At 36.6% G+C, this 26,545-nt stretch overlaps 1 protein-coding gene across 1 annotated transcript in view; it reads right to left on the reverse strand.

Annotated features, from left to right (window-relative positions):
* Positions 1-1,306: 1,306 nt before the first annotated feature.
* The window catches only part of LOC308340266 (uncharacterized protein), a gene marked incomplete at both ends in the record, with an annotated part of 199,070 nt that continues 173,831 nt past the window's right edge, over positions 1,307-26,545 (reverse strand). Inside the window, one exon of the mRNA XM_080799408.1 lies at positions 1,307-1,465. Within this exon, the coding sequence (XP_080655534.1) occupies positions 1,307-1,465 (159 nt within the window). The remainder of the gene's footprint in view (positions 1,466-26,545) is intronic.

Below are 26,545 nucleotides of genomic sequence, written 5' to 3' on the forward strand. Positions count from 1 at the left end.
CTGAACATAAATCATCCCTAAAGCTTCCTTTTTTTGGCCTTCTCTAATCTAATTCTATTGCATTCAGCCAGGTGCCCATAAAGTTGAATCACAAGCCCTAATTATGTGGAGTAAATTCCGTAAAACTGATACTAATCATATGAGGATATCAAATGGGCATACATAAATGAACTTAAAATGAAAGCTAGAAATTGAGATCCCAAATCATCTGTATTTAGAAATCCATGTCCAACCAGTTCATCTTTGGCAAACTCCCCTTTAGTCTTTCCACACCCACCTCCCACTCCAAATTGCAATACTCAAATCAATTAGCATCAGAATGGGCTGAATCACATATAAAATTATCCAGAAGTGCATAAAGTTTCTCAGACTTGAATGTGCACATGAATTATCTGAGGATTCTGTTAAGATGCAGATTCTGGTTTGATAGGACTGGTCCAGGGCCCAGAGTTCTGCATTTCTAATATGCCCCCAGGTGATGCTGATACTCTGAATAGTAAAGGTTTAAAGCTGAGCATTATTGGCTTTCCCAAATTGTGAACTGCCTGTCCATGCTGACTGGCAACTTGACTTCCTAAAAGACGTACTGATTATGACCTTCCACAAATATCACAAATACTATAATATGCATTACTTGGCTGAAATGAAAAGAAAGCAAAATGCAACTAATCAGAAATGATAAATGATATAATTTCCAACAAATTATTTGTATTTTACACTTCTGTCATAGTTGAAAATTTTATTAACAGTGCAATTTCTAACATATGAGCTATTAACTTTTTAATGACATTTGTAAAAGATTAATCAAATTTATGAGGTTTTCTCTTAAATTGTGACACTCTCATGTCACTTTTTATTCCAAATTCATTAGGCACGTTTAGTTTAATTGTCTGAAAAAAGAGATGCTGAAGGCATTTTTAATTTTTTTTTTAATTTTGCCATTGATGGTTGCCTATATTTTATCCTTTTATTATCCCACAGACAGAGAGACAAATATGTTTCCTTTCTTTTCACAAAAGAAACAGTCAGATGATGGCCAAAGGATTGTTCAAGAAGTCTAATACTGAAAATGCTTATTGTGCTAGTTTAGAATCAATTAAAATATATTAATTTAGTTTTAAAAATTAAAGTAAATATAATAGGGATAGAAGTATTTAAATCTAACTCTATTTTTCCTAAATTGTTTCTTGAGCTATATTTCCTCATTTTTTCTTCTTAATTTTGAAAACAAAACCTTACATATTTTCTTATTAAGCACTCATGTTGTACAATATACAATCCCAAGAGATCACATCAAGATATTGTGCTAACCTTCAAAGATGTGGCTGTGACCGCTTTCAGGTGACATCTTGTCAAAAGATGTTTCCTCGCCTTTCTTGTCTGAATCATTCACAGAATCATCGGACTGGCTCCCGGGGTAACTCTTAAATGTTGGTGAACATAAACTTCTCTCAATTCCCACTTCCTGTTAGAAGACATTAAAGGGATGCATATTAAAAGCTATCAGTGGGAAACAGATGTGGTTTTCAGGGGGTTTAGAGGCAGGAATGAGAGAGGAGGGGGGTTCCCATGACTGATATTTTCCAATATGCTTCGGGTAAAATTTTTAGAACTTAGCCAAGAATTGCAAACACATATCTGACACTTAGTTTACTTTTCTGCCACTAGTTCCACTTCTGAATTAGCTTTTCTTTCATGTGCCTTTTTTTTTACTCTCATAAAAGAGAGAAAGTGGAAATAAGGGTCACAATGCAATGTAATATATGTTAATAGATGCAACTTCCCAAGACATGAGAAATGTCCATGAGGGACTTCAAAAAAATAGCAATATATTGACATTAAATGCTTAAGAGAGAAGGAAATGAGTTTTTTTTTTAATGCCATGCTCACCATGTAATAATAATCTTAGAAATTATAGAGCTCCCAAATTACAAACCCATTCAGCCACCATATAGTAAGTAAGTAAGTCTGGCAATTCATAAAGATTGTGAAATTACTTCTTCAAGATAGTGACTTAAAATCCAAGCGATAAAAGTCCCCCCCTAAAAAAAAGGATAAAGAATATTTCAAATAGAGGGAATCTACTATTCTTTATTTTATATATTAAGTAATAGAATCTAATAAAACAAACCACATCAATCAGATTAATTATTTCATATAAAAAACTGTAAAAAGCTTGTAAATGAGCTAAGACAGCTTGAAAAGCAAAAGTATATATATATTTTTTTAAAAAATCAAGTAATATAGTGAAAATTGCCTCAATAGATACTCATACATTTTCGATTTTTGTATATGAAGTTATATTTTCTAAACAACAGCAATTCAAACAATGATGTGACAAATTGCTCTTCACGTTCATTACACCTAAAATATACTGGAAGGAATGAGTTAAGACTAAGAGACTGCTATAAACTCCAGAATATCTCTTGGAATAGATATACACTTTCTATGTCTATGACAGGATGGAAAGGCAAGGCTTTTGGAAAATAACTTCTTAGCATGCTTATGTTTTCTAATTTTCACATCCATTTACATATATCATCATATCAAATGTATATATCAATACATAATTAGAAAATAGTGGTATGCATTTAATCATCTCATCTTCAAATACCCTCCAAATACATGATACATACTATCTTCATTACTGTGAACTTGGTCTGGAACTAAAAACATTCACAGGAGAAAAACAGAGGAAGAGGGGTTTCTGTTTTTTCAGGGCATTGCCCTTAACATTTGTGCTTGCAACTACTATAAAAAACGCAAAGTTCCATAACAGTAGTGATGTTTATGCTGTTGAGACACAATGTCAGACATGCATGTGGGTGTGAGCTCCTTAGCTAGTGAACATGCAGAGTCCTCACTTGGGTTCATTCTTGTATCCTCTCTCACGACCATGTAAAGTGAATGCTACAAAATGGATGCAGTATTCATTTGCCTTTGTTTCAGCAATTTAACCCAACTCCTAGCACCAGCAAAAATAAAAGAAGATAAAGAGAAAATGAAGATGCCTAAAAAGCAGTGATTCCTGTTCAGAAAATTTTGTTTTGACAAAGGGTGGAATGCTAAATATGGTCCCTGGACTCAGTTGATGACATGAAAAGATCACCTCTCTGTTTAATATAGAAATAAGGTAATGTGATGTGGTGAAACTGTTCAAGAAAATATCTCAGCCAGTGATGACACTAACTTACGCTTTATTGGTGTTTTCAACTTCAAACTCACAAATACCAAGGATACATCATATACCAAGGTGGTAAAAGATCCCACAGTCCACATATGAATGTGATAGACCTTTTTTCCAAGCCTTGACCTTCAGATCCAAGTCATTCTGTGGCAAGTTCCTTAGAGTAAATTCCTTAAGTCAAGTGGGAGGGAGAGGTTTGTGTAGGGACAGAAAGGATCTTAGATAAGGTTGAACTGGGTTGTCTCTAATTACAGCAGCGATCTGCTTTAATCTCTTTTAATCTGTGTTACACACTGTTTCCACAAAAATATTTACTTTAAGTAAAAATCTACAGGCTTAACAAATGCACAAAACACCAGTTTAGAGGGAAAATATGCAGCACTTGATGATGAGAAACTTGGATTCAAGCCCTCTCAATATTTATGAAGCTGTGTGACCTTGTTTGGGTTCCTTGATGTATCTGGAACTAAGTTTTCTCATATGCTCTGTAAAGAGATTTAGTCACTAAATATCTAACATTGAACAACCAACCATTTGTAGGGCATTTTTATATGAAATAAAACAAAATAAAAGGTTATTATTCATCTTTTGTAGCTTCTACTCTAGTGAGGGAGACAGTAATAAAGTACATAAATCAATGTAAATATGCAGTTATGTACAGATCAGAAAAAAGAGGTATATAAACAGTGAATGTCTAAACTGGGGGAACTAACCTATTGAGAAAGGTCATGTAAAACTCCCCTGGGGAAAAGATCTGCAGCTGATATTTGAAGAAGTGGGGCTTAACTAAGTGAAGAACTTTTCATGTGGAGAGAACAAAATGTGCAAATGTCCTGGGGTGGGAGGAAGCTCAGTGGGTAGAGATGAGACTGAAGCAAGGAGCCTGAAAGAGAACAAGATACTGGATGACCTGCAGGGGTAGGTAGAGGTTAGAGTATGATCTGGAAGGCCAAATTAACTATTGTGGTTCTAATCAAATGGGGAATTACTGAAGAATTTTAAACAAGTATGTGAACGCACACGTGTGTGTGTTCGTGCATGCACACACGCATATGCACACACAACATAATTAAGTTTGCATTGTGAAACATTCAGTCTTTTCCTAGAGTAGGTTTTTTCAACATTGGCATCATTGACATTTTGAAACAAACAATTCTTTGTTATGGGAGCCTATTCTGTGCATTGCAGTTTATTTAACAGCATTTTCTGTTCTACCTACTAGATGCCAGTAGCATTACCCCCCACAGTCATACCAAATCTTCTTCAGGGAGCAAAATCACTCCTGCCTGAGGATAGTTCTAGAGTAGGATAGACTGGAGGAAGGTCAAATTATACATGGGAAGATCAGTGAGGAGCCTATGACCGTGCTCCAGGCAAGCGATACCCATCTTGGACAGAGTGGTGATGGAGGCAGAGGGAAGTGAACTAAGTGGAAAGCTATGATGCAAAACTGACAAGGTTAGCTAATGGATTAAGTCTGAGGGGAGAGAATTTCATTTTTCTTTTTGGCAAATACAATGAAAGGGATTATAGTATCAATAAAAACTCAAAGCACCAGAAGAAGGCTGGTTTGGGATAAAAGACAGATCATGAGTTGGGCATCAAGATGTCCAAATGGGGGGCGCCTGGGTGGCTCAGTGGGTTAAGCCTCTGCCTTCGGCTCAGGTCATGATCTCAGGGTCCTGGGATCGGGTCCCGCATCGGGCTCTCTGCTCAGCGGGGAGCCTGCTTCCCCCCTCTCTCTCTGCCTGCCTCTCTGCCTACTTGTGATCTCTCTGTGTCAAATAAATAAATAAAATATTTTAAAAAAAAAAAAAAAGATGTCCAAATGGCATCTGGCCTTGGAGCTTAGAGGCAAGGTCCTAACTGAATAAGCAGTTTGTGAGTTGTCTGTCTTTTAGTGGTAATGGAAACAACAGATGTGGATGCACTTGCTTTGAGTGTGATGACAAGCAAGTCCAGGACCAAGCCCTGAAAAATGCTGACATTTAATTTTATAGTAGAGAAGCAAAATCAGACAAGAAGAAACAAGAAAATCAGAAGGAAAGGATATCTTTAACAATACTGAACTCTTATTAAGAGTGTAAATTCAGTAAGGACTTAAATATGTCCTTTGCGTTTAACAACTCAGATATAAACTGTTGAGCAAAATGATTTTGGTGAAGTAAAAAGGTTGGAGGGCAGATTGTAGTGGGTGAAGGATTGACTGGGAGATAGTGAGTGTAGATAACCTCTTGAATAAATTAGCGTTAAAGTGGAAAGGAGAAATAGAGCAATAACTTGAAAGACATATTTTGTATAGTTTCATTTTAAAGGGAGAGGCTGTGTATGTTGAAAAACCAACTGGAAGGATTTAGTGAGACTAATTTTAACAGACTCCTGGCTATACAGAAGAGAGATGGAAAAATAATAATATAAAACTCCTGAGAGGGGCAAGAAGTTGGAACCCAAAGCACAGATATACATATAACCAAAGATAGAGAACATAGGGCATTCTCATTATCACTGAGAAAAAGGAAAGTGACATTAAAGTATATATAATCTGCATGCTTAGTAGCCTCAAGATAAGTACACTCCTGTCTGACATTATTTATTTTCTCTGATAGGGTGTGAGATCTGATGAAAGTGGGAGGAGTATTTGTAAAGAATAAAGAAAGTTTAATTTCATTGCTGTGGGGAATGGGGAAGTGAGATGAGCAGACAGAGATGACCATGGGTAATGCTGCACTGGGAACTCATTTGGAGTTGATGATATTAAAATTACAGGGCTACACGAAGATCCTGTTGAGTGACTTTGTCTGAAAATTCTCCACAGTTGTACTTCAGGGGATGACAAAGTAGGGAGCTGACTTCAGCCAGGTAGAGGTTTTGTGAGGAAAAAATGAAAAGAAAATGTGTGTTGCAGGGTAGGCTAAGGTCCACGTGGGAGGACAGGCACAAGAGAATGTAGGTTCCTGTTAAGACAGTTGAGAGAGTGACGGAATGATACACCATGGAATGTAAGATGGATTAAAAGGGAAGAAAGTAAAGGAAGGGTAGATTGGAAGACAGCAAAGGGATCAACAGGGTGAAATCGTGGTGAATTTAAAGACTGCTTGTACTGTAAATACCTGGCAAAGCAAATTGGAAAGAGAGGAGACCAAGATGTCTGCTTTAGTGACTTGAGTAGTAGAACAGTTACAATGGCTAGGATCTGGTTGTGACCACTAAAATGGATGCAGAGGGGACAGAGGAGAAAGTCATTAAATAGGAGAAAAGCTAAAAACTCAGAGAATATGCTCATGTCTCAGGATAATGGAAGCACTTGGAAAGCAGAGAAAGACTAAGTGTCAACACTTCTAGAAAACAAGGGAAACTTAACCAAAATTTAATAAATAGCAGTGATGAAGGGGGATAAGGAAGTACATCTGACTAGCATGATCCTCAAATGAGTCAAGTTTTTAATAAGAGAGTGGGAGAGAAATGGTTAGAAAGGACGATGTTCTCAAATTACATCAGGACTCAGGGCTAGTGAGGTTTTCAGGGATAGCCATGTTTCTTTTAAGCATGAAGGTAGAGGAAGCACTTAGAGAAGAACTGGAGGATACAGAAGTTGTTGCTGATTATGGAGAAGTAATACCAGAAGCACTGGTAGAAGCTCTGGCTTAAATAATATCTAAACAAATAAAATTTCTCAATAATGTCTATAATTTTTTCTAGCTTTAAGACACCTTGAAACCAGGAAGATATGGAAAACTTAAGCTTAAAAGAAAATGAGATAATTTTTCTTTGTTATGTATGTACATTTCTTTCTTTAATATAATGTATAATTATACTCTTAGAAGATAAATTATATATTTTTATAATATGAGAATGGAAAATGACAACCTTTAATTATGAGCTACCATTTACTTCACAAGAGATCATGGAGCTATGTAGGATCATCTAAAATATTCAGAACATCTTACCAGGCATTTCAAAAGAAAACGGTTTGCCTTATTACCTTATATTTTTTCATCTTAGTTTGGATCCTTGAGTGAAGAAGTCACTGAGGAGGGAGGAAGTGAAAGATGAGCACAGACTAATAAAACGAAACTGTTTGGACTTGTCTATACTTAAAATGCTGAGCTAGTTCATGCACATTCCCAAACTCAGTGCGTTCTTGCCTTTAGAGAAATAAAAATGTTGAAAGAGGCAAATGTAGGAAGTTTTATGCCAATATAAAGAGAAGGGCAGAAAAAGAAAGGGAAATTACCAAAATACAAGGTACAAGAAAAGAGATCTCTTCACAGTGAATTCTGTTACACTGTGGGGAAGAGGAGGACTCCAATCATGGCTTGAACAATGCATGAATGAACAAGAAGATTGCTGCTGTTGTTTTTAATACTTTATTTACTTATTTGAGAGAGAGTGTGTGGGTGAGAGAGAGAGAGCAGATGCAGACATGCTGAGCAGGGAGCCCGATTCGGGGCTCGATCCCAGGACCCTGGGATCATGACCTGAGCCCAAGGCAGACACTGAACTGATTGAGCCATCCAGGCGCCCCAAGAAGACTGTTTTTTATTCCCTTCTTCCCAGTCCCTTTGCTGGAAGACTTTGCCTCCTCCCTCTTCATACTCAAAGTATCCCTTCCTTCATAACCCAGTGCAGCCTCCTCTATGAAGCTCTTCCAATCATTTCATTCTATACTCATTTTTCATTCATCCAAAATATATATTTTTAACATTTAATATGTCTCAAGCACTGCTTGAGTCACCGTGAACACAAAGATAATTAAGGTGCACGTTGGGTCCTCAAGAAGCTCATAGTCTAGTGGCAGAGACAGATGTACCGACTGAACCTTAGAGTACAAAAATGAGTGTGTAATAATAAGGAAACATAGACACATAATAAGGAAACATGGACACACATACAATAATAAGGAGACATGGACACACAGAAGGAGGATTTCTGGGTCAGAGAAAACTTCCTGAGGAAAGTTGTATCAGAGCTGAATCATGGGCTAGAGTTGAACTCCATCCTGTAGGTAACAGGAAACCTTGAACATGAATTAAATAGGGGTGACAGGGTTACATTTATACTTTAGATAGATATATTTGTCAGCTATACGAAAACTATATACTAATGGGATAAGATGGCAACATCGTATAGAGTTAAGTGTAGTAAGGAATTTATTAAAATTTCCAACAAAGAAACAGAAAAAGCCTACAACAAATACTGAGTAGGGGAGGGAAGAGAGAGTGAGAGAGAGAGAGAGAGAGAGAACACATTAAAAAAATATGTGAGCATAAAATTAGTAATTTGTAGGATAAAGTAATTTGTAGGAGGAGTGGAAAAATTCTAGTATAACTCATAGATTTTCTAATTTGGTGGCTCTTTGAAATTAATACATAAAGATGAATCTCTTCCCTCAAACAATCAGAGCCTCAGTGAGTGAAGTCAATTTCAGTTTCCCTTCTGGACCCATGACAATGCATCAAGTGATTTAGCAGGGACCCTGGGACATCAGTTTTGTGACAGTACTGCTCTGGTTGAGAGCCACAGGGGGAGGAGTCTCACAAACATATAGTCCTCTGTTCCTTCCAATATACATTTCACACATGAAAGTGAAGCTGAACCTTTTTCTGGAAACATTGATAAAGAACAACACATTCTCTTGGTTTAAAAATGATGCCTGGGTTTCACTGTTGAGGGTCTGGCAGTGAATGAAGTTTTCGACACGTTGGATATGAGTTTTCCATGAGACATCTAGATGAAGACACCTAGGAGGCAGTTAGATTTCTCAAAAGAGAAGTCTGTGTCGGAGTGAAAGATTTAGGACTCATTAGCAAGAAGGTGATAGTTATAATAGTAAGAGTCTATTAAATTACCCAATTAGGGTATGTAAAATAAGTGCAGCACTACCTGAGAAAAGTAGCTCAGTGGCGTTCAAGGGACAGGCAAAGGAAGAGTATCTGGGGAGGCAATGAGGAGGAAGAGTCAGAAGCAGGGCCACTCCCAGCCCACACGGTGCCTCTGTGTGAATTAGTAAAAAGATGCCTCTTCCTCAAGACATTTTACTCTTGTCTTTCAGAAAGTTGTCACGATACACTGATTTTGTTAGATCAGAACATGTTACTGCCACCTGCTGGAGATTGCTCTAATAGAAGTGCCACTACTTATTTTTGACGTGCACGTCTTTCCCTCAGATGTGTGACCTTGGGTAGCTTACAATCTGCACAACTGTATATGTACCCTCTTCAAGGAAGAGTAAACACCATGAACACCAAGGATGTAGGGCATTGTAAAGGCAGCAGGGAGTTTAGAGGAAAATAATCAATGAACCAACCATATCCCCTGGTTTGGGCAATTATGAGGTGACCTAGATAAAAACCATAGAAGGAAAACTAGATAAGGTAGTTCGTCTAGAAAGGACTGATAATGAACAGAGACAATGATGTAAATACCTATTGTAATCTAGTGGAATTTGAATTTTCATAATAATAATAATAATAGCTGGAGAATATTGAATACTCGTTACATATCAGGCACTGTTTCAAGCACTTTTCATGTATTACACTCACGTAATCATCATTTCAACTCTACGAGAAGGTCCTATTACCCCATTTTAAAGTTGATGACACTCAGGCTCCTAGAAGGGGTTGGACAAGAGCATAGAAGGTGAAGGTGATACGGAGATGTGTAGGGAGTGGGAACGAGATCAGTGCTTTGAGCCTTAGCGGTCTTTCTCATTTCTGAGGAAAGCTCATGATGAGTTATGTGAGGAAAGGCAGAGGGTAGTTTTCCCATAAGACCCAGTTTGGATTCAGAAGGCCAGAGTTCAATGTGAAGCTACCCCATTTAATAACAAAATTACCTTGGCCAACTCTAAACATCCTTGAGCCTCAGGTTCCTCAAAAGAAAAATGAAGACAACCACTGCCTACCCCAGTTTACAGTACTTTTATAGGAATTGCTGCAAAGAAACAACAGTAGTCCTCACTCACATGCTCACGTGCAAAGTCACCTTCCACTTCCCTGTGGAGAAGTAGTCTAGTGCTCTACCTCTTTGAATCAGGGTAGTCCCTGTGGCGGCCTTCCCTAATGAGTACAGCAGGTGTGCTTACAACTGACTACCATGGAGTACAAGCCCTGAAGAAGGAGAGGAGAGGTGAGGAGAGAAAGCAGGCAGCACATGCGATATGCAAGTGAAGAATTCTTGCAGCTTCCAGCCAAGTCTCTTGGAATGCTCCCTTTCAGAAACCATCACTGTGCTTTGAAAAGCGCAAACCACTTGCAGAGATCATTTGTGGGTGCTTCATTCTACAGTCCCAACGGCTTTCCCAGGTGGAAGGAGCATCAAAACCTCAGGGTGTATGAGCCACTTTGGCTGTTCAGTCCTGTAGAGCCTTCAGATAACTATGAACTATGGCCCTAGGCCACATTAGATGGAAACTGCAGCGAAGATCCCCAGGAAGAACTGCCCAGTTGAGTCAAGGCAAGCCACACAACCAGGAGAAATACAAATAAATTGTATTAGGTCACCAAATTTGGGAGTGGCTTGTTATGCAATTAAAAAATAGCCAGAAAATAGTATCCTTACACAGCACATATCCTATTTTTCAGCTTGTGTGGCCCTCATTTTTTTTACTCAGACATAAGAAAATGGAGAAAAATTATTCCTTGAAGAAATCAAAAAGGCTAGCATTTCTTTCTTTCTTTCTCTCTCTCTCTCTCTCTCTTTTTTTTTTTTTTTTTAAGATTTACTTATTTATTTGAGAGAGAGAGAGAGAGAGAGAGAACACGGGGGAGGGGCAGTGGGGTAGGGAGCAGACTCCCTGCTAAGCATGGAGCTAGACATGGGGTTCCGCCCCTGGACTCTGAAATCTTGACCTGAGCCAAAATCAAGAGTTGGCCACTTAACCGACTGAGCCACCCAGGTGCCCCAAGGCTGGCATTTCTTTAATGTTACTTTGTGGCGGTTGCTCTGCTCTACGTACATCGTTTTTATTTAATACTTCTATCAGTACCTTGAGGCCGTTACTCCATTTTATAGTGAAGAAACTGAGGTTGAAGAGCTTAAGTGACTTGCCCAAGGCCATATAATAGAAAAAGATAAACCTAGGTCTCAAAAGCTGGCCTGGCTCTAAGTCAGTATTTTTCATTGCCACATCAGCGTGTCTTGCTAGTGTAATTTATTGATTTATCTGGTGTAATTTGTCCTGGAAACTGAAGTAATACGAGTTAGAATTGGATGGCAGGTGAAATATCAGCTCCGTAACTGTTGTAAGCGTGTCTTCTTCCTCTTCATAACTCTCAGCATTATGCCTTATACACAGTGAGCATTTAAGAAACATTGAGCTAAATTTTCAAAATCTCATGACATTTTATATTTGCATAGCATCCAGGACCAGAAGCAAAGGAAATAGGCCAGTACAATAGCTAGATGGGGAGATCATAATGATTGTCACAATATGATCATACTCTAGGTGCATGTCACCCAAGAAGGGCCAAGAGAAACCACCCCCGCATTTTAACCACACTTGAGAAAGAATTTTGATGTGGGGGTTAGCTGCTGGGTTAACTGGGCTGCCTCATTTCCCAGTGACTTCTCAATAACTCAGCATTTAGAACCTTTTAACCTGGCTCTGCCAGGGCCCACTGGTGTGAGGGACCATCCCTCTGGCTGTTCTCAAACAACATCTAGTGTTTCCTGAATCATCTCTGCACTTTCTGTTCCTCCTGTGCTCATGTGTACTTGTCTAAAGAGCACTCTCCAATGACCGCACTTGCCATAATTTTCTACAGAAATTACCACTGTCTTTTCCCATGAGGTTCAAGGGCCACTTGCTTTAGGAAGCCTGCCCCTAATGCCACAGCTAAAAGTAATCAATCCCTCCTATGTCAAAACACCTCAAGCATTTGCAGTCTCCTTAGTGCCTTTTTTCCGTTCTGCTTCGTATGCTAGTCATTTTTGACACATCTTGTTTTTCCCATTACACGGTCAGTTCATTAAGGACATGCTTTATTCATCTTTATAGCCCACATGGAATCTAACACATTGCTTTCCTTAAACACTGCAGATACTTACTAAATGTTTGTTGAATGGACTCAAATAACTTGGATTTTATATTCACATAAAGCATTCAGAAGAAAATACAATCTTAAAATGTCCAAAGATGGGGAAGACATGTCTCAAAGAGTGAAAGGGGCAGACATAAAAAAAACAGGCTAACTCCCTTGGGTAGAGAAGGAAAACAAAATTTACACACGATGAACCAAAACTTTACTGCCAATATTTTTAAATGTCCCTTCAGATAGAACTTAGCACCTGAAATGCAAAATAACTACCATAATTTTTAAACGTTTAAACAAACAAACAAAAATCCCTGATATACAAGAGAAATAATAGGAATACTAAAATTATTATCTATAAATGAGAAAAATATGCATTTTTCTAGAGCATTACGCAACAATTCCTTTTTAAAAAAGACTGATTCATCAGTTCTCATGATATTTCTATTACTCCTTCCAGAATGGGTTTAAATATTGACTAAAAAAATAGAAGCTACCATTTTCCAGGGAAGAAAATGCATCAATAATTTTTATGATCTTCATATTGCTTTTATCAATCTTTATTTACTCTGTGGCCATAAATCAACACCATACATGTCACTCCAAGAGGCACTTTCCGCAAGTAGTTCTATAGTTTCCTGTTTCTATTCCCATGTGCTCAGCATATCCAGCCACGTTAATTAATTCATTTCACTTACTACTGTAATGGGCTGAATGGTGTGTCTCTCCCTAAATTTGTATATTGGAGCTCTAATACCAGGAACCTCAGAATGTAACTGTATTTGGAAATAGGACCTTAAAGAAGTGATTAAGTTAAAACAAGGCGATTTCAGCAGGCCTAATCCAATCTGACTGGTATCCTCACAAGAAGAGGAAATTGAGACACACAAAGAGATGCCAGGGGTGCACATGCACAGAGGGATGACCATCCGAAGAGGTAGCAAGCCAGTGGCCATCTGCAGGTCAAGGAGAGAGGCCTCAGAGGAAACCAGCGCTGCTGATACACTGATCTTGGACTTGTGGACTTCAGAACTGTGAGAAAATAAACTCTTCTTAAAACCCACCCACCGGTGGTATTTTGTTATGGCAGACCCAGCAAACTAATATGCTCCACTCAGACTGGAGGGAATAATGATATAAACCAGCACTGAAAATAACTACTAAATTATAAGTTCCTCAGTAGCTTTAAATCAATAGATATATTTAACTGATTGTGTCTCATCAGCCAGCCTAAAAACTCCTTGCTAACTGCTACTGATTCTGCTGCACATTACTAGATGAACATAACAAAACAACAATCAAAGTGGTTGCACACTCATATGAATGCACATTTGTCCCACCATGTTTATTCTGCATCGGGTTTAAGGCTCACGTGTAATATAAGGTGTGCAGGCCCTAGATTCTGAGACAAAGCCACAGGCAAATGTAGCCTAGCTATTTTATAACCTCCTGATCAAAGTGAGATACAGTCTTACAATGCTGAATTTTTCAAACACATTCTCACTGTAACTCTGCCTGCATTCTAGTCAACTTTATTAAATTTTGACAGATTTTTAGGTCCTCGGGTGAAATGAATACAAGTGCCACCTGGCCCTCGACAAGCCAGCACAAATTAAGGCACAGCGTCCCATAGAATTTCCTGGAGTAAAGACCGAAAACAAAAAAAGTATGAATGCATAAATAGCATTGACCATCACGATCATTCTATGTTTTATTTTGTGTTACATTTAATTTCTTGTCATTTAATTCTCGATTCACCACTTAAGGCCATTCTTCACCCAACTTTGGTTCCGGAATGATATAAAGACATCCTGAATTTTATCACTCTGGCATACGATCCCTAAACTGAGATGTGCACTACAATCCACTCCCCCACCCCACCCCATCATTTCTTCTGTAGGACTCATAGAATGGATGCCATAGCCCTCAGGAACCAGGCTACATTTCCTCTGTCTTTGACCTTTCCCACTTAGGAAAGGGGGTTGGGGATGGAGAAGGCATGCACTCTGAAATGTTCTCAAAATAAAAGACAGTTTCTTGAGTTTCTTCAGATCATCCAGTTTGATGCACCAATCAATCCTTACCATATTGTCAAGGAATTTGATAGACATATTATTCAAAAAAAAAAGAGCCTTTCGCTCACAAATGCAGCTAGTAGGCAGCCACAGGGACCTCTGATCCCCACAGAGGCAGAACCAGGGGCTTTCAGAGGATGCTCTCTGGTGCCTGTGCCATGGCCAGAGAGGCCAGTGAGCCCAGACATCCAGGCCAACACTGTCACACAAACCTTACTTCTGGGACTGGAAACAATGTTGCTATTATCTATGGGGAGTCCTTCAATCTTTCAGACACCCGTTACCCTGTTTCCTTGCAGAATGAGACTGTTCCTCCTCACTTTTAGAATGTGCAGATGGGTTAAAACCATTCAGCGCATGGTCACCTGCAAAACTTTGTAATGTGTCCTATATGGTTAGATGTCATTATCTCTATTTCCTAGGTGGAGGATATTAAATACAAAGGTGTCATAATTAGAGTCCTGGCTCACACCCCATTTTTGGTTGGGTCCAAAATTATAATTTATATGTCCTAATTTTTTGAAAGAAAATTTTCTGCATGTGGGCATGCATCATTATTTAATATTCTCAGAAGAAAGACTTTGAGAAGAAAAGCTGATTCAAGTCACATGTGCACATTCCCTAATTTCTTTAGATTAACTGGTCTCATTTAGAAGCTGGGCATGTACACCATCATTTTGCTATCTGCTCTTGACCTAACAGAAAGAATGCTGCAAAACTGAAAGAGGAATGTTTCCAAGTTCACTGAGGTTTCCCATGTACAAAGATAAATCACATTTCTATTTGAGCTTTGAGTGGCTGAGTGTATCATTATGCTCTTTTGTTTTTCACTTCTTCAGAGACCACGTTCCTCTGACTTGCTGTGTGCCAAAGAAAGCCTGTGCCATTTTATGCTCAGGGAGAACTGAACACAAATTCCCCATGAGATGCAGATTTTTACTGCTCTGTGCTCTTATTTTCATGCTGGCATCACAACTGGACAGTTAATTTTCCATATAAAGCAGAAATAATGCCTTCTTTCCCTTCTCAGTCAAGAATAAAATTCTGCAACTTGCCCTACTCACTCCCATTTTCTTAAATAGGGCCCTAAAGTATTTTATGATTATCTTTATTAGTTGGAGACTATATCCAGGCTTGAAATAATTCTAATGAAAAGAAAACTTCTATTAAAATATTCTAACTAGTTTCAATTGACCATATTACTGGCAATGGAAAAAAATCCCTAATGGCTAAACCTTTTAAAGCTAATCTACTTTAACACATTTTCAAACTGATGTGCCATTTGAGATTTAGGTGTTAGCATGCAAAGTGTTTTCTTTTCCTATTCTTACATTCATTTGTTATTTCATTTCCCCTTAACTTTTTGAAAATGAGATAACCCAGTGATATTCCCTAGAGTGGCATGAATGAGCTAAAAACAAATTTCTGTATTCAAGCTCTTATACTAAAGATATGCAAAAGAGTAAAGTGAAAAATGTATATTTGTGTGGGTGGTGATCTAACAATTCTCACACTGACTCAATTCTGTTTATCTGAGGAGTACAGGTAAAACATTCACATAATTGTGCTGAGTCGGGGTGACATGTTAGAAAATATCTGGAAGTCAGTCAGACCTGGGTTTAAATCCCACGTTCACCACTTTCCAACTTAGTGAACTTGAGAAAATTTCTTTATTTCTGTAAGCTTCTATTTCTTCATCTGTAATATTATGATACTATCTCTCACTTTGCCATACTAAATATGGCATTTGGTACAGTAAGCATTCAATACTTGATGGCTACTCCATCGATATTTCAATACAAAATTGTAACAATTACCAGTGAAATGCGAAGAAGCAAACTAAATCTTCTAAATTCAAAGATTTTTGGCTGTAAACTCTCTTCTGACACTAAATTGAATATCTAAGAAAGTGTGATCCTTATAAGGTATATATATTTATATTCATGGGCTAATTATGCCATGTTGAGATTTGTAAGAAAAGAGCCTGATACACATGCTTTTATGAAACTTTTGGGTGTCCATATTTTATAGAAGACAGAGTCTTCTAATTATCAAAAAAAAAAAAAGAGATGGGTTTTTTTCTTCTTTCATTTCTTAAGAGCAATTGGGAACTTAAATATAAACTCCCTTTAACTCTTTTTCTTTACTATAAAATGAGGGCAATGAGTATCATTACCTGCTGCAGTAATAATGAGAATAATTACTTAAAACAACGTTTATAAAATGCCTTACATGCCTTGGAGGCAGTGTGTTCTCATTCAGAGTTAGAATTGTACTGAATCAAGGCATAGAAATTTTAAGACTCATGAAAGAAAGTATTGCCCACTCTAACACAGTTATTTGCTGTTCTTAGGAAACATAACACTCAGCACCAAGGAGGAACAGATGGCAGAGAAAGCTTTCTCAAGTCCTTCCCTCCTTGGGGACTGTGCTCTCTGCTAGAAATAACAATGTGGAGCTCGAGGAAGCCAGATATGGCCCCTGAGAGAAAGGGTTCATGGAGTGGCACTGAAGAAGTACAGAAAGTACCTCATCTTTTCTAAAGCTTTTCCTGAGAGAATTCCTGTTTCCACTTTACTGGACTACAGATGGTCACAAAATGTCAAGGGAAATCAGCCCCACAGCGACTGAGGTAAATCCTTTTAAAGGCTCAGTAGAAAGTGAAAAGCACCCCAGCACTCAATGATTTCTCATTTCCCAGAAACTCATTTTATAAATCCCCATGAACAACACAACAAGCTATTTTAAATATAGTAGCACAGAACAGGAGGCTCTGAGTGGATTATCCATATCACGTCTTTATGATGCTGAAAGAGAACACAGTGCTCTTATAGGCCAATTAGATCAGTACTTTGCATGGGTGACAGACTGATGTTTAACATTTACAGCAATGTGGGAGAGAAGCAGAAACAAAATCGTCCTATAAATAAACTACTGAACTTTAGCATGTGCCATATTAAGAAATTTTCAATCTTCTTAACTCTGAACCTGTGTGCTTTGAATTGTAATGATTTCTGTAGACATTGCAACAATTGTGGGCATCATAACCATAATACATTTGTTCACTCAGCAAATATTATTGGGCACCTAACAAATGCCAGAACTTGGTCAAATACTGAGATTTTACAAAGTACAGTCAAGAGCTTGTCCTTTAAGAGCTCACAGTCTGGCAAAAGCACCAATAGGCCAGGGCAATGGTCCTCGGACAAAGTGAGTCATAAGTGTTGAACTCTGCAAGTGGGCAACGTATACTCCCTCTTCACTCTGTTTCAATTGAGAAAGGGTGCAAGTCCAAACACTGCAGCAAAAAAACAAAAAAACAAAACAAAAAAACCCCACCAAAAACCATGAGTTTTTCACTTAGGAAAAAGCATCATTGTTATCACTACCATCTATCATGTGCATTTAGAAATGAGGCCATGGAGACTACTTAGTCTCACATCAAGAGTTGAAAGAGTCATTTGTCATTGGGTTTTTGCTTTCAAAAGTGGTTCTTGTTTAAGAAATCACACTTGTGGGGTGCCTGGCTGGCTCAGTCAGCAGATCATGTGAATTTCAATCTCAGGGTCATAAGTTCAAGCCCCTTGTTGGGCATGGAACCTATTTAATTAAAAAAAAATTAAAAATTAAATTGCTCAAAAAAGAAAAGAAAAGAAATCACATTTGTAAATGGAGAACACCTAAGAAGCTAAGTTAAATGGGGTGAATTTAACAACTAATATTCTATGAAGACCGTTAAATTTACCTTAAAATGTTCTTTCTGTCCATGCACATAGGAAATTAGAGAGGTGACTCTATTTAACCCAATTAAAATTTTGCTCCATTTCAAAGAAACTGTATCTGCTTTTGCACCGAGATGAAACAAAACAGCCATGATTTTTTCCCTCCAAATCTATGAACTTGCATCAACAGTCCACCCTTGTTTCTTTTCTATAGATGGTAGCATGCTTTTCTCTAAGGCCAATTCTCTCACAGGTACTCTTATTAGCACACCTTCTGCCACTGTTCATCTTTGGCTTTTGTCGAGCTCTATTCTACACAAATTAAATCAGAATCCCTCAATGTGGAATCAGGGTTTAACTACTTTTTAAAACTTTTTTAGGAGAGGGATGCCTGGGTGGCTTAGTCAGTCAGGCGCCTGCCTTTGGCTCAGGTCATGATTCCAGGGTTCTGGGATAGAGTCCTGCATCCGGCTCTTTGTTCAGTGGGGAGCCTGCTTCTCCCTCCGCCTGCCTCTCCTTCTCTGCCTGCTGCTCCACATGTTTGTGCTCTCTCTCTCTCTCTCTCTGACAAATAAATAAATAAAATCCTCAAAAAAAAAAAAAAAAACTTTTTAAGGAGATTCCAATGTGCAGCCAAGGTCATAACACCGTCCTCTTGTTATCTCGGGCATCTTACTCTATAGTTATCTGGCATTTCTAATGTATCTTATAAAAAAAATATATCTAAAAGGTGAAATCAGTGTGGAATGCATTTAATCCACCTTGTGCCTTTACTACTCATCAAAAGTCCAAAGACCAAGATTTAGAGAAGACATATCTTAATGTGTGTATTTTTTTTGGATAGAGATGCAAATAGTTTCTGGCTGGTAGAACAGATAACTGTAGTGATTTATGGCCTATTGCACATAAAAAAGTTTCACATCTAACCTAGTAATCTTATCCTAACGCATTTTTGTTGTATTGCTTCTAAATATCTTAGCTTCTTGGATGGCATAGGAAGAGGTCATAATATCTCACTGCTGTCTTCATTAATTAATGAGTTATATAAAAATTTTTGACTTTATGTTTTCATTTGTTATGATTTTCCCTTTTTAAAAATTATTATTTTAAATACTTATAACTTCTCTCCAGTTTTTAGATTCTTCCCAGAGAATATTCTAAGAGGGTAATGTTTATCTAATGTTAAAATTTAAATAAGAAAACCCCAATCATCTCCTGGTTCTTTTTTTTTTTTTTGGTTCTCAAATACAATTTTTTTTTATTACGTTCAATTAGCCAACATATAATACATCATTAGTTTTTGACATAGTGACCTGGTTCTTTTTTAAGATCTCCCTATCTTATTCCTCCTCTGTAAAAGCCCTTGAAAGAACTGTCTACTGCCACAACCCCCACTTCACTACTTCTCATTTGCACCTCTGTCCTCCCCAATTCAGCCTCTGCTTCTACTGATTCATAGTATTGATCTTCCCATGGTGTCAATCTCATCAGTATCCTCCTTGCTGTTTAAATCAATGGACATGTCTCAGTCTTTAACTCATTTAACACTCTGGGATCTTTCTTCCTCTTGAAATTATCTTCTTCCCTGGGCTTTTCCGACACTGTACTCTTTATTTTTCTCCTATCTCTCTGGCCACTCTGTCTGATTTCTTTCTCGTTCCATCATAGCTCTCTTCTCTCTAAATATGTAAGTATTCTCATCTCTGTGATTTCCATCTATACATTTGTAATTCCTTATCAACCTTGTTGACATCAGATGGATAAGAAAGAAATATTCTCTGTTCATCTTTCCATACATAATATGACAGTTTAAATGAAAGGTACTAACTCCTTGAAATTCACTAAATACCCAATCTACCCAACATGAAATATATATGTTTTTCATGACTCTGTAATTATTAAGGAAATTGAATTTGTAATTCAGAAATCCTCCCAAAGAAATATCTAAATTCAAAATGGTTTCACTGAAGAATTTTACCAAATATTTCTACAAGAATTAGTACAAATCATACAGAATCTCTTCTAGAAAGTAAAAGAGAAGGGAACACTTCTCAATTCACTTTATGAAGCTGTTACTATAGTGATATCAAAACCAGACAAAGGTAATAACAAGCAAAACAAAACAAAAGAACTACAAATCAACAATCCTCATAAATATCTTTTTATCAAAATTCTTAAAATGTTTTCAAATACAATTCATTGTAAATAGAAGAATTTTATATCACAAACAAGTGAAGTTTATTACAGGGATGCAAGGCTGATTTGGTATTCTAAAATAAATCTATGAAACCTACCATATTAATAGGTAAAAGAAGAAAAATCTTAGAATCATAAGATTTAAAGCAGAAAAGGTTTTGACAAAATTAAGCATGAATTCATGATTAAAAATCTTAAGAAGTAAATATAAAGTGGGAACTTCCCCAACTTGATAAAAAGCATCTATGAAAAACCTAGAACTAACATGAAACTAATGGTGAACACAGTAATGATATCTACTCTCACTGGCTTGACTCAAGATAATACTAGAAATTATAGCCAATACAAAAGGCAAATAAAGGAAATAGAAGCATACACATTGGAGGGGCACCTGGGCTCAGAGGGTTAAGCCTCTGCCTTCGGCTCAGGTCATCGTCTCAGGGTCCTGGGATCAAGCCCTGCATCGGGCTCTCTGCTCAGCAGGGAGCCTGCTTCCCCCTCTCTCTCTGCCTGACTCTCTGTCTACTTGTGATCTCTCTCTCTCTGTCAAATAAATAAAATCTTAAAAAAAAAAAAAAAAGAAGAAGCATACACATTGGAAAGGGAAAAATAAAACTGTTCTTATTTGTGGATGACATGGTTGTCTACATAACATATCCCAAGTTACCTACCAAAAATCTCTCTAGAATTAGAAAGTGAGTTCAGCAAAGTCACAGTATATGAGATACACATGCACAAAAATATTGAATTTATTTATACTAGCAATGAACACTTGGACAATAAAGTAAAAAAAGAGTAGATTTGTAATTGTTCAAAAATGAAATATTTAGGTATAAATGTAACAAACTACATGCAGTACTTAGACACTTATAACTACAAAACACTGATGAAAGAACTAAAAGAAGAGCTAAGTAAATGGAAAGACATACTGTGCTCAGAATTTAGAAGAATTAGCCAAGATGCCAGTTCTGCTTAAATTAATAGACAGGTTTAACAAATTCCTATCAAAATAGAGCATTTTTTGTGGTTATAGATAAGATTATTCTTGGGTAGGGAAATCAAAGAAACCAGAATAGCTAAAACAATTTTGTAAAAAAAAAAAAATAAAATAAAGTGGGACCAAGCAATCAACCTGATTTTAAGAATTATTATACAGCTACGGTAATCAATACAGTTAGACACACAGATTTATGGAACAGAGTATACAACCTAGAAAAAGGTTCGTACAAACATGCCCACCTAATTTTTGACAGAAGTCCAAAAGCAATTTAATGGAGGAAGCATAGCTTTTAGCTTTTTCAACAATTACTGGAGCAACTGGATATCAATAGGCAAAAATGAAGAAATCAACAACAATAAAAACCCCAAGATAAACCTCACGCCTTACATGAAAATTAAATCAAAATGAATCATGGACTTAAATGTAAAATGTACAAACTATAAGACATTTAGGAAGAAACATAGGGCACTCCTGGGGCTAATAATACATTATATGTTAATTGAAAAAAAAATAGGGGAAATTCTTTAGGATCTAGAATTAGTTGAAGAGTTCTTAGACTTGTCACAAAATAATGAACCACAAAAGAAACATTGATAAGTTAGACTACATCAATATTAAAAACTTTTGTTCAACTAAAGACCTTGTTAGGAGGGTGAAAAGACAAGCAACAGATGGAAGAAAACATTTGCAAATCACATGCCAAGTGACTGGTATCTAATATATAAAGAACTCTTTAAATCCAACAGCAAAAATTAAAAAAAAAAATACCCAAAATTCAGTGAGAAAATGGGTGAAAGTCACAAAGAGTTATACAGATGGTAACAAGTACATGAAAATATGTTCAATGTCATTAGCCATCAGGGAACTATAAACTAAAACTCGATAACTATCATAACACACTATCAGAATGGTCAAAATAAAGGTAGTATTAACAGCAAAAGGGCAGGCAAGGATGTAGAGAAACTGGATCATTTATACGTTGTTAGTGGGAATAAAATAGTGCAACCATTCTCAAAAACATTTGTCAGTTTCTGTTTTTTTTTAACCCATATGAAACTACCATACAACCCAACATTTGCACTTTTGGGCATTTGTCCTGGAACAATTAAAATTTATGTTCACACAAGAACCTGCACATGAAATGTTTGTAGTGCCTGTATTTGTAATGGGCCAACATTGCAATCAACACACATCCTTTAACTTGTGAATGGTTAAACAAACAGGTAGATCCATATCATGGAACAGTTTTTAGCAATAAGAAGAAACAAACCATTTACACATATATTCAACAACTTGAATGGATCACCAGAAAGTTGTGCTGAATGAAAAAGCCAATTGCAGGTTACAAACTGCATGATTCCTTTTATAGAACATTCCTGAAATGACATTATAGAAATGGAGAACAGATCAGTATTAGTCAAGGGCTGAGGAGGTAGAAGTAGATGTGACTGTGAAAGGGAATAGGAAGGATCTATGTGGTGAAGGTGATAATTTGTATCTTTTACCAATGTGAATAACCCAGCTGTGATATTGTACTAGAGTCTTTGCAAGATTTCACTGTTAGGGCAAAACACGGTAAAGGGTGAGCAGGCTCTCTATTATTTCTTCCAAATGTATATAAATTTATAATTTTCTCAAAATAAAGCTTAATTAAAAATGAATTTACTAAATCATTTGTGGTAATTAGTTATTAATTAAATGTAGATTTTGCTGAGTCTATTTGCTCCTCCTTCTCTTTTTGTCCTTTTGTTCATTTATTTTATTTCTTAAATTCCACATATGAGTGAAATCATATGGTATTTGTCTTTTTCTGACTGACTTATTTCATGTAGCATAATACTTTCTAGTTCCATCCATGGTGTTGCAAATGACAAGATTTCACTCTTTTTCAGGGTTGAGTAATATCCCTTTGTGGTTATATTCATATGTATATATATGAAGACTGTCTTCTTCCCATTGCATATTCTTTCCTGCTGTGTCGAAGATTAATTGACCATACAGTCATGGATTCGTTTCTGCGTTTTTCTATCCTGTCCTATTGACCTATGGGCCTGTAACATACTGTCTTGATCACTACAGCTTTGTTACACAACTTGAAATCCAGAGCTGTGATGCCTCCAACTTTGCTTTTCTTTTTCAAGGCTGTTTTGGCTCTTCTGGTATTCTTATATCAATGCGGTGCATCACATTGATTGATTTGCAGATTGAGCCCCTTTTGCATCCCAGGAATAAATCCCACTTAATCCTCGTGAATGATTCTTTTCATGTATTGTTGGATTTGGTTTGCGGGGTTTTTTTGAGAATTCTGCATCCATGTTCATCAGGGATATTAGCCTATCGTTCCCTTTTTAAGTGAGTCTTTATCTGGTTTTGGTATCAGGGTAATGCTAGCCTCCCAGAATGAATTTGTCAGTTTTCTTTCCATTTATATTTTTTGGGATAGTTGGGAAGAATAGGTATCAAACTTTAAATGTTTGGTAGAATTCACCTGTGAAGCCATCTGACCCTGGACTTTTGTGTGTTGGGAGTTTTTTGATTAGTGATTGCTGGTTTTCAGTCTTGTTGTTGGTTTTGTTCCTGTTTCAGTTTTTGTAGTTTATATGTTTGTAGGAATTTATCCATGTCTTCTAGGGTGTCCAATTTGTTGGCATCTAGTTTTTCATAATATTCTCTTACAATTGTTTGTATTTCTGTGGTGTCGGTTGTGATTTCTCCTCTCTCTTTTTTGTGATTTTATTTACTTCGGGTCTTTTCTCTTTTCTTTTTGATGAGCCTGGCTAGAGGTTTATCCCTTTTATTAATTTTTTTCAAAGAATCAGCTCCTGGTGTTATTGACCTGTTCTAGGGATCTTTTTTTTTCCCCCCCAGTTCCTTTATCATTTATTTCTGCTCTAATTTTTATTAATTTCTTCCTTTCGCTGGCTTTATGTGTCTTTGTTTCTTGGTATTTTTCTAGCTCCTTTGGGTGTAAGGTTAGGTAATTTATTTAGGATTTCTTTTGCTTCTTGACATAGACCTATATTGTTATATGCTTCCCTTTTAGGACTGCTTTTGCTGCATCTCAAAGGTTTGACACTGTTGTGTTTTCAATTTCATTTCTTTCCATGTATTTTTAATTTCTTTGATTTCCCAGTTGACTCATTCATCATTTAGTAGCATGTTATTTAACCTGCATGTATTTGTGTTCTTTCCAACTTAACTATAGAGAACAAACTAATGGTTACCAGAGGGGAGGTTGGTGGGGGGACTGGTAAAATAAGTGGTGCGATTAAGGAATGCACTTACTGTGATGAGCACAGGGTATTGTGTGGAAATGACGAATCACTCTATTGTACACGTGAAACTAATATTACACTGTATGTTAATTAACTGGAGTTTAAATTAAAAAAAGACAAAACAATAGTGATGCACTTGAAATGACACTTGTATGGATCATGTATTGCTCATCGAATATATTTCCCTAATTAATATAATTCAATTTTTTAAAAAGTAGATTTTGCTATTCAAATATATTAACATTTCATAGATCAATTTAGCAAAAAATAGTTGAGGAACTTACTTTTACAGTTAGTAAACAGTTATAGTGGATGATTTCATCATTTGGACTATTGGTTTAAATGAGCTAAAAGGTAGATGCAGAATAAGGACAACTGAACGTTATTATAAAGAGGCATTTTGAGTGATCAAAAGAAAGCCAGTTGAAAGTAGCTGTGATGCTATAAATCCATCATGACTATGACTGTGGGTCAACTGACTTGATTCATACATATGCCTAACACTACTAATGATAACAAAAACTCAGTTTCAAGTAAGAAGAAATAAAATAAGCAACGCTGAAATAAAACCACAAAAACACAGTATTTACCCAGCAGTTACTTATTTGGCAACTACGATTATTAAGAACTCAGAAAAGCACATAAAAACAAATAAATATTTCTAAGAAACCGAGAAATGTCACTAAGTTCAAACAATATAGCACAAGCATTTGATCCAGGTCATTACTTTATTCATTTAATTTTACTTCAGAAAAAATTTTCAAATAGCTTGGTTATTTGATGTGTTAGAAGTGGAAAATTAGAATCTGTGAGAGTATATAAATGTAAATTGAGAATATTCTGCAAGGACAGTGGCTATATTGGGGGAAGGAATAAAATTGTTATGTAGAGTTGGTAAAAGTGTGAAGGGGAACTTATAATTTTTATTCTACATGTGCTGGTATTTTTTTTTAACTTTTTGCCAGGACATTTTTTCTTCACTAATTTTAAAATGAATGAAGTGGAAAATAAAAATGAAACATGAAAAATACTCAGGTAAATTCTATAGGAAAAATTAAGATGATTATCCAAACAAGTAAAAATACTAAAAACTTTCATGAGAAAAACTATGGAATAAATGACAACTTGTTTTAAGAACTAATCATAGAAGCGCATCAGTTCATGTCAACTGGTGGGCTGGTAACTTAGTTTTTGTTCTCATGCAAAACCCAAATGAACACTTTATAAGAGAAATTCTAAAGGATCCCTAACAATAACTATAACATTCAAGGTTTCACTAGGAGTATAGGCTGGCCCAAAAGGGGAATACAGATGAGGGCAGAAAAACAATAATTTGTGCTGGTAATAATGCAGTAGCTTAATAGAGTCTAGTGATAAGGGTAGCTACATTTAAAGTTAGCTACATTTTGGCCTTGGCATTTAATTTTTTTTTCTTAAAAGTGAAGTCATAAGCATGAGTTTTTATATGGCTAGGCAAGGACACAGCTAGTGTTTGACACCATTTAGCTAAAGTGTTTTCTGACAAATGAATTTCTGTATTTCCTTAGGTATAACTATGTTACGAAAGGTTTCTGTAGAACCAAAATATAAAGAGTAATCTGTTTTTCTACTCTGTAATAACATCTGGTCAAATAACAGCTTTCCTGTAGCCCAGAGCATTCTGTAATATTGGCTAAGTCTGTTTGCTGGCTTTGGGCAACATAAATTCCTGGAAGCAGCAGTGACTTCCTAAATCTCGAGATTTGTTGGAAAATCCTGTTTGGGTAAGAAATATAGAAAGATTTTACTGTGCAAATCCTGAAGAGGCCAATAGCACAGAGCAACTGCAAAGAAAAAAAGAAAAACTAAAGCAAGTTTTGTCTGTGATAGACCATTATCCTCTTCAGATAGCATAGCTAATGATTTTCAATTTGGAAAAGAAAAAAAAAAAGCCAATTCTCCAAGTACTGTGCCAAAATAAGATACAATTCTTTCTTTGAAAGTAATAATAATAAAAAGTTAATCTGGTAGACTGCAGTAGGCAAAATCCAATGGATATTATTCTTTTTATTTATAGGA

Source organism: Martes martes (genome assembly GCF_963455335.1).
Source record: "Martes martes genome assembly, chromosome: 3".
Taxonomy (NCBI): domain Eukaryota; kingdom Metazoa; phylum Chordata; class Mammalia; order Carnivora; family Mustelidae; genus Martes; species Martes martes.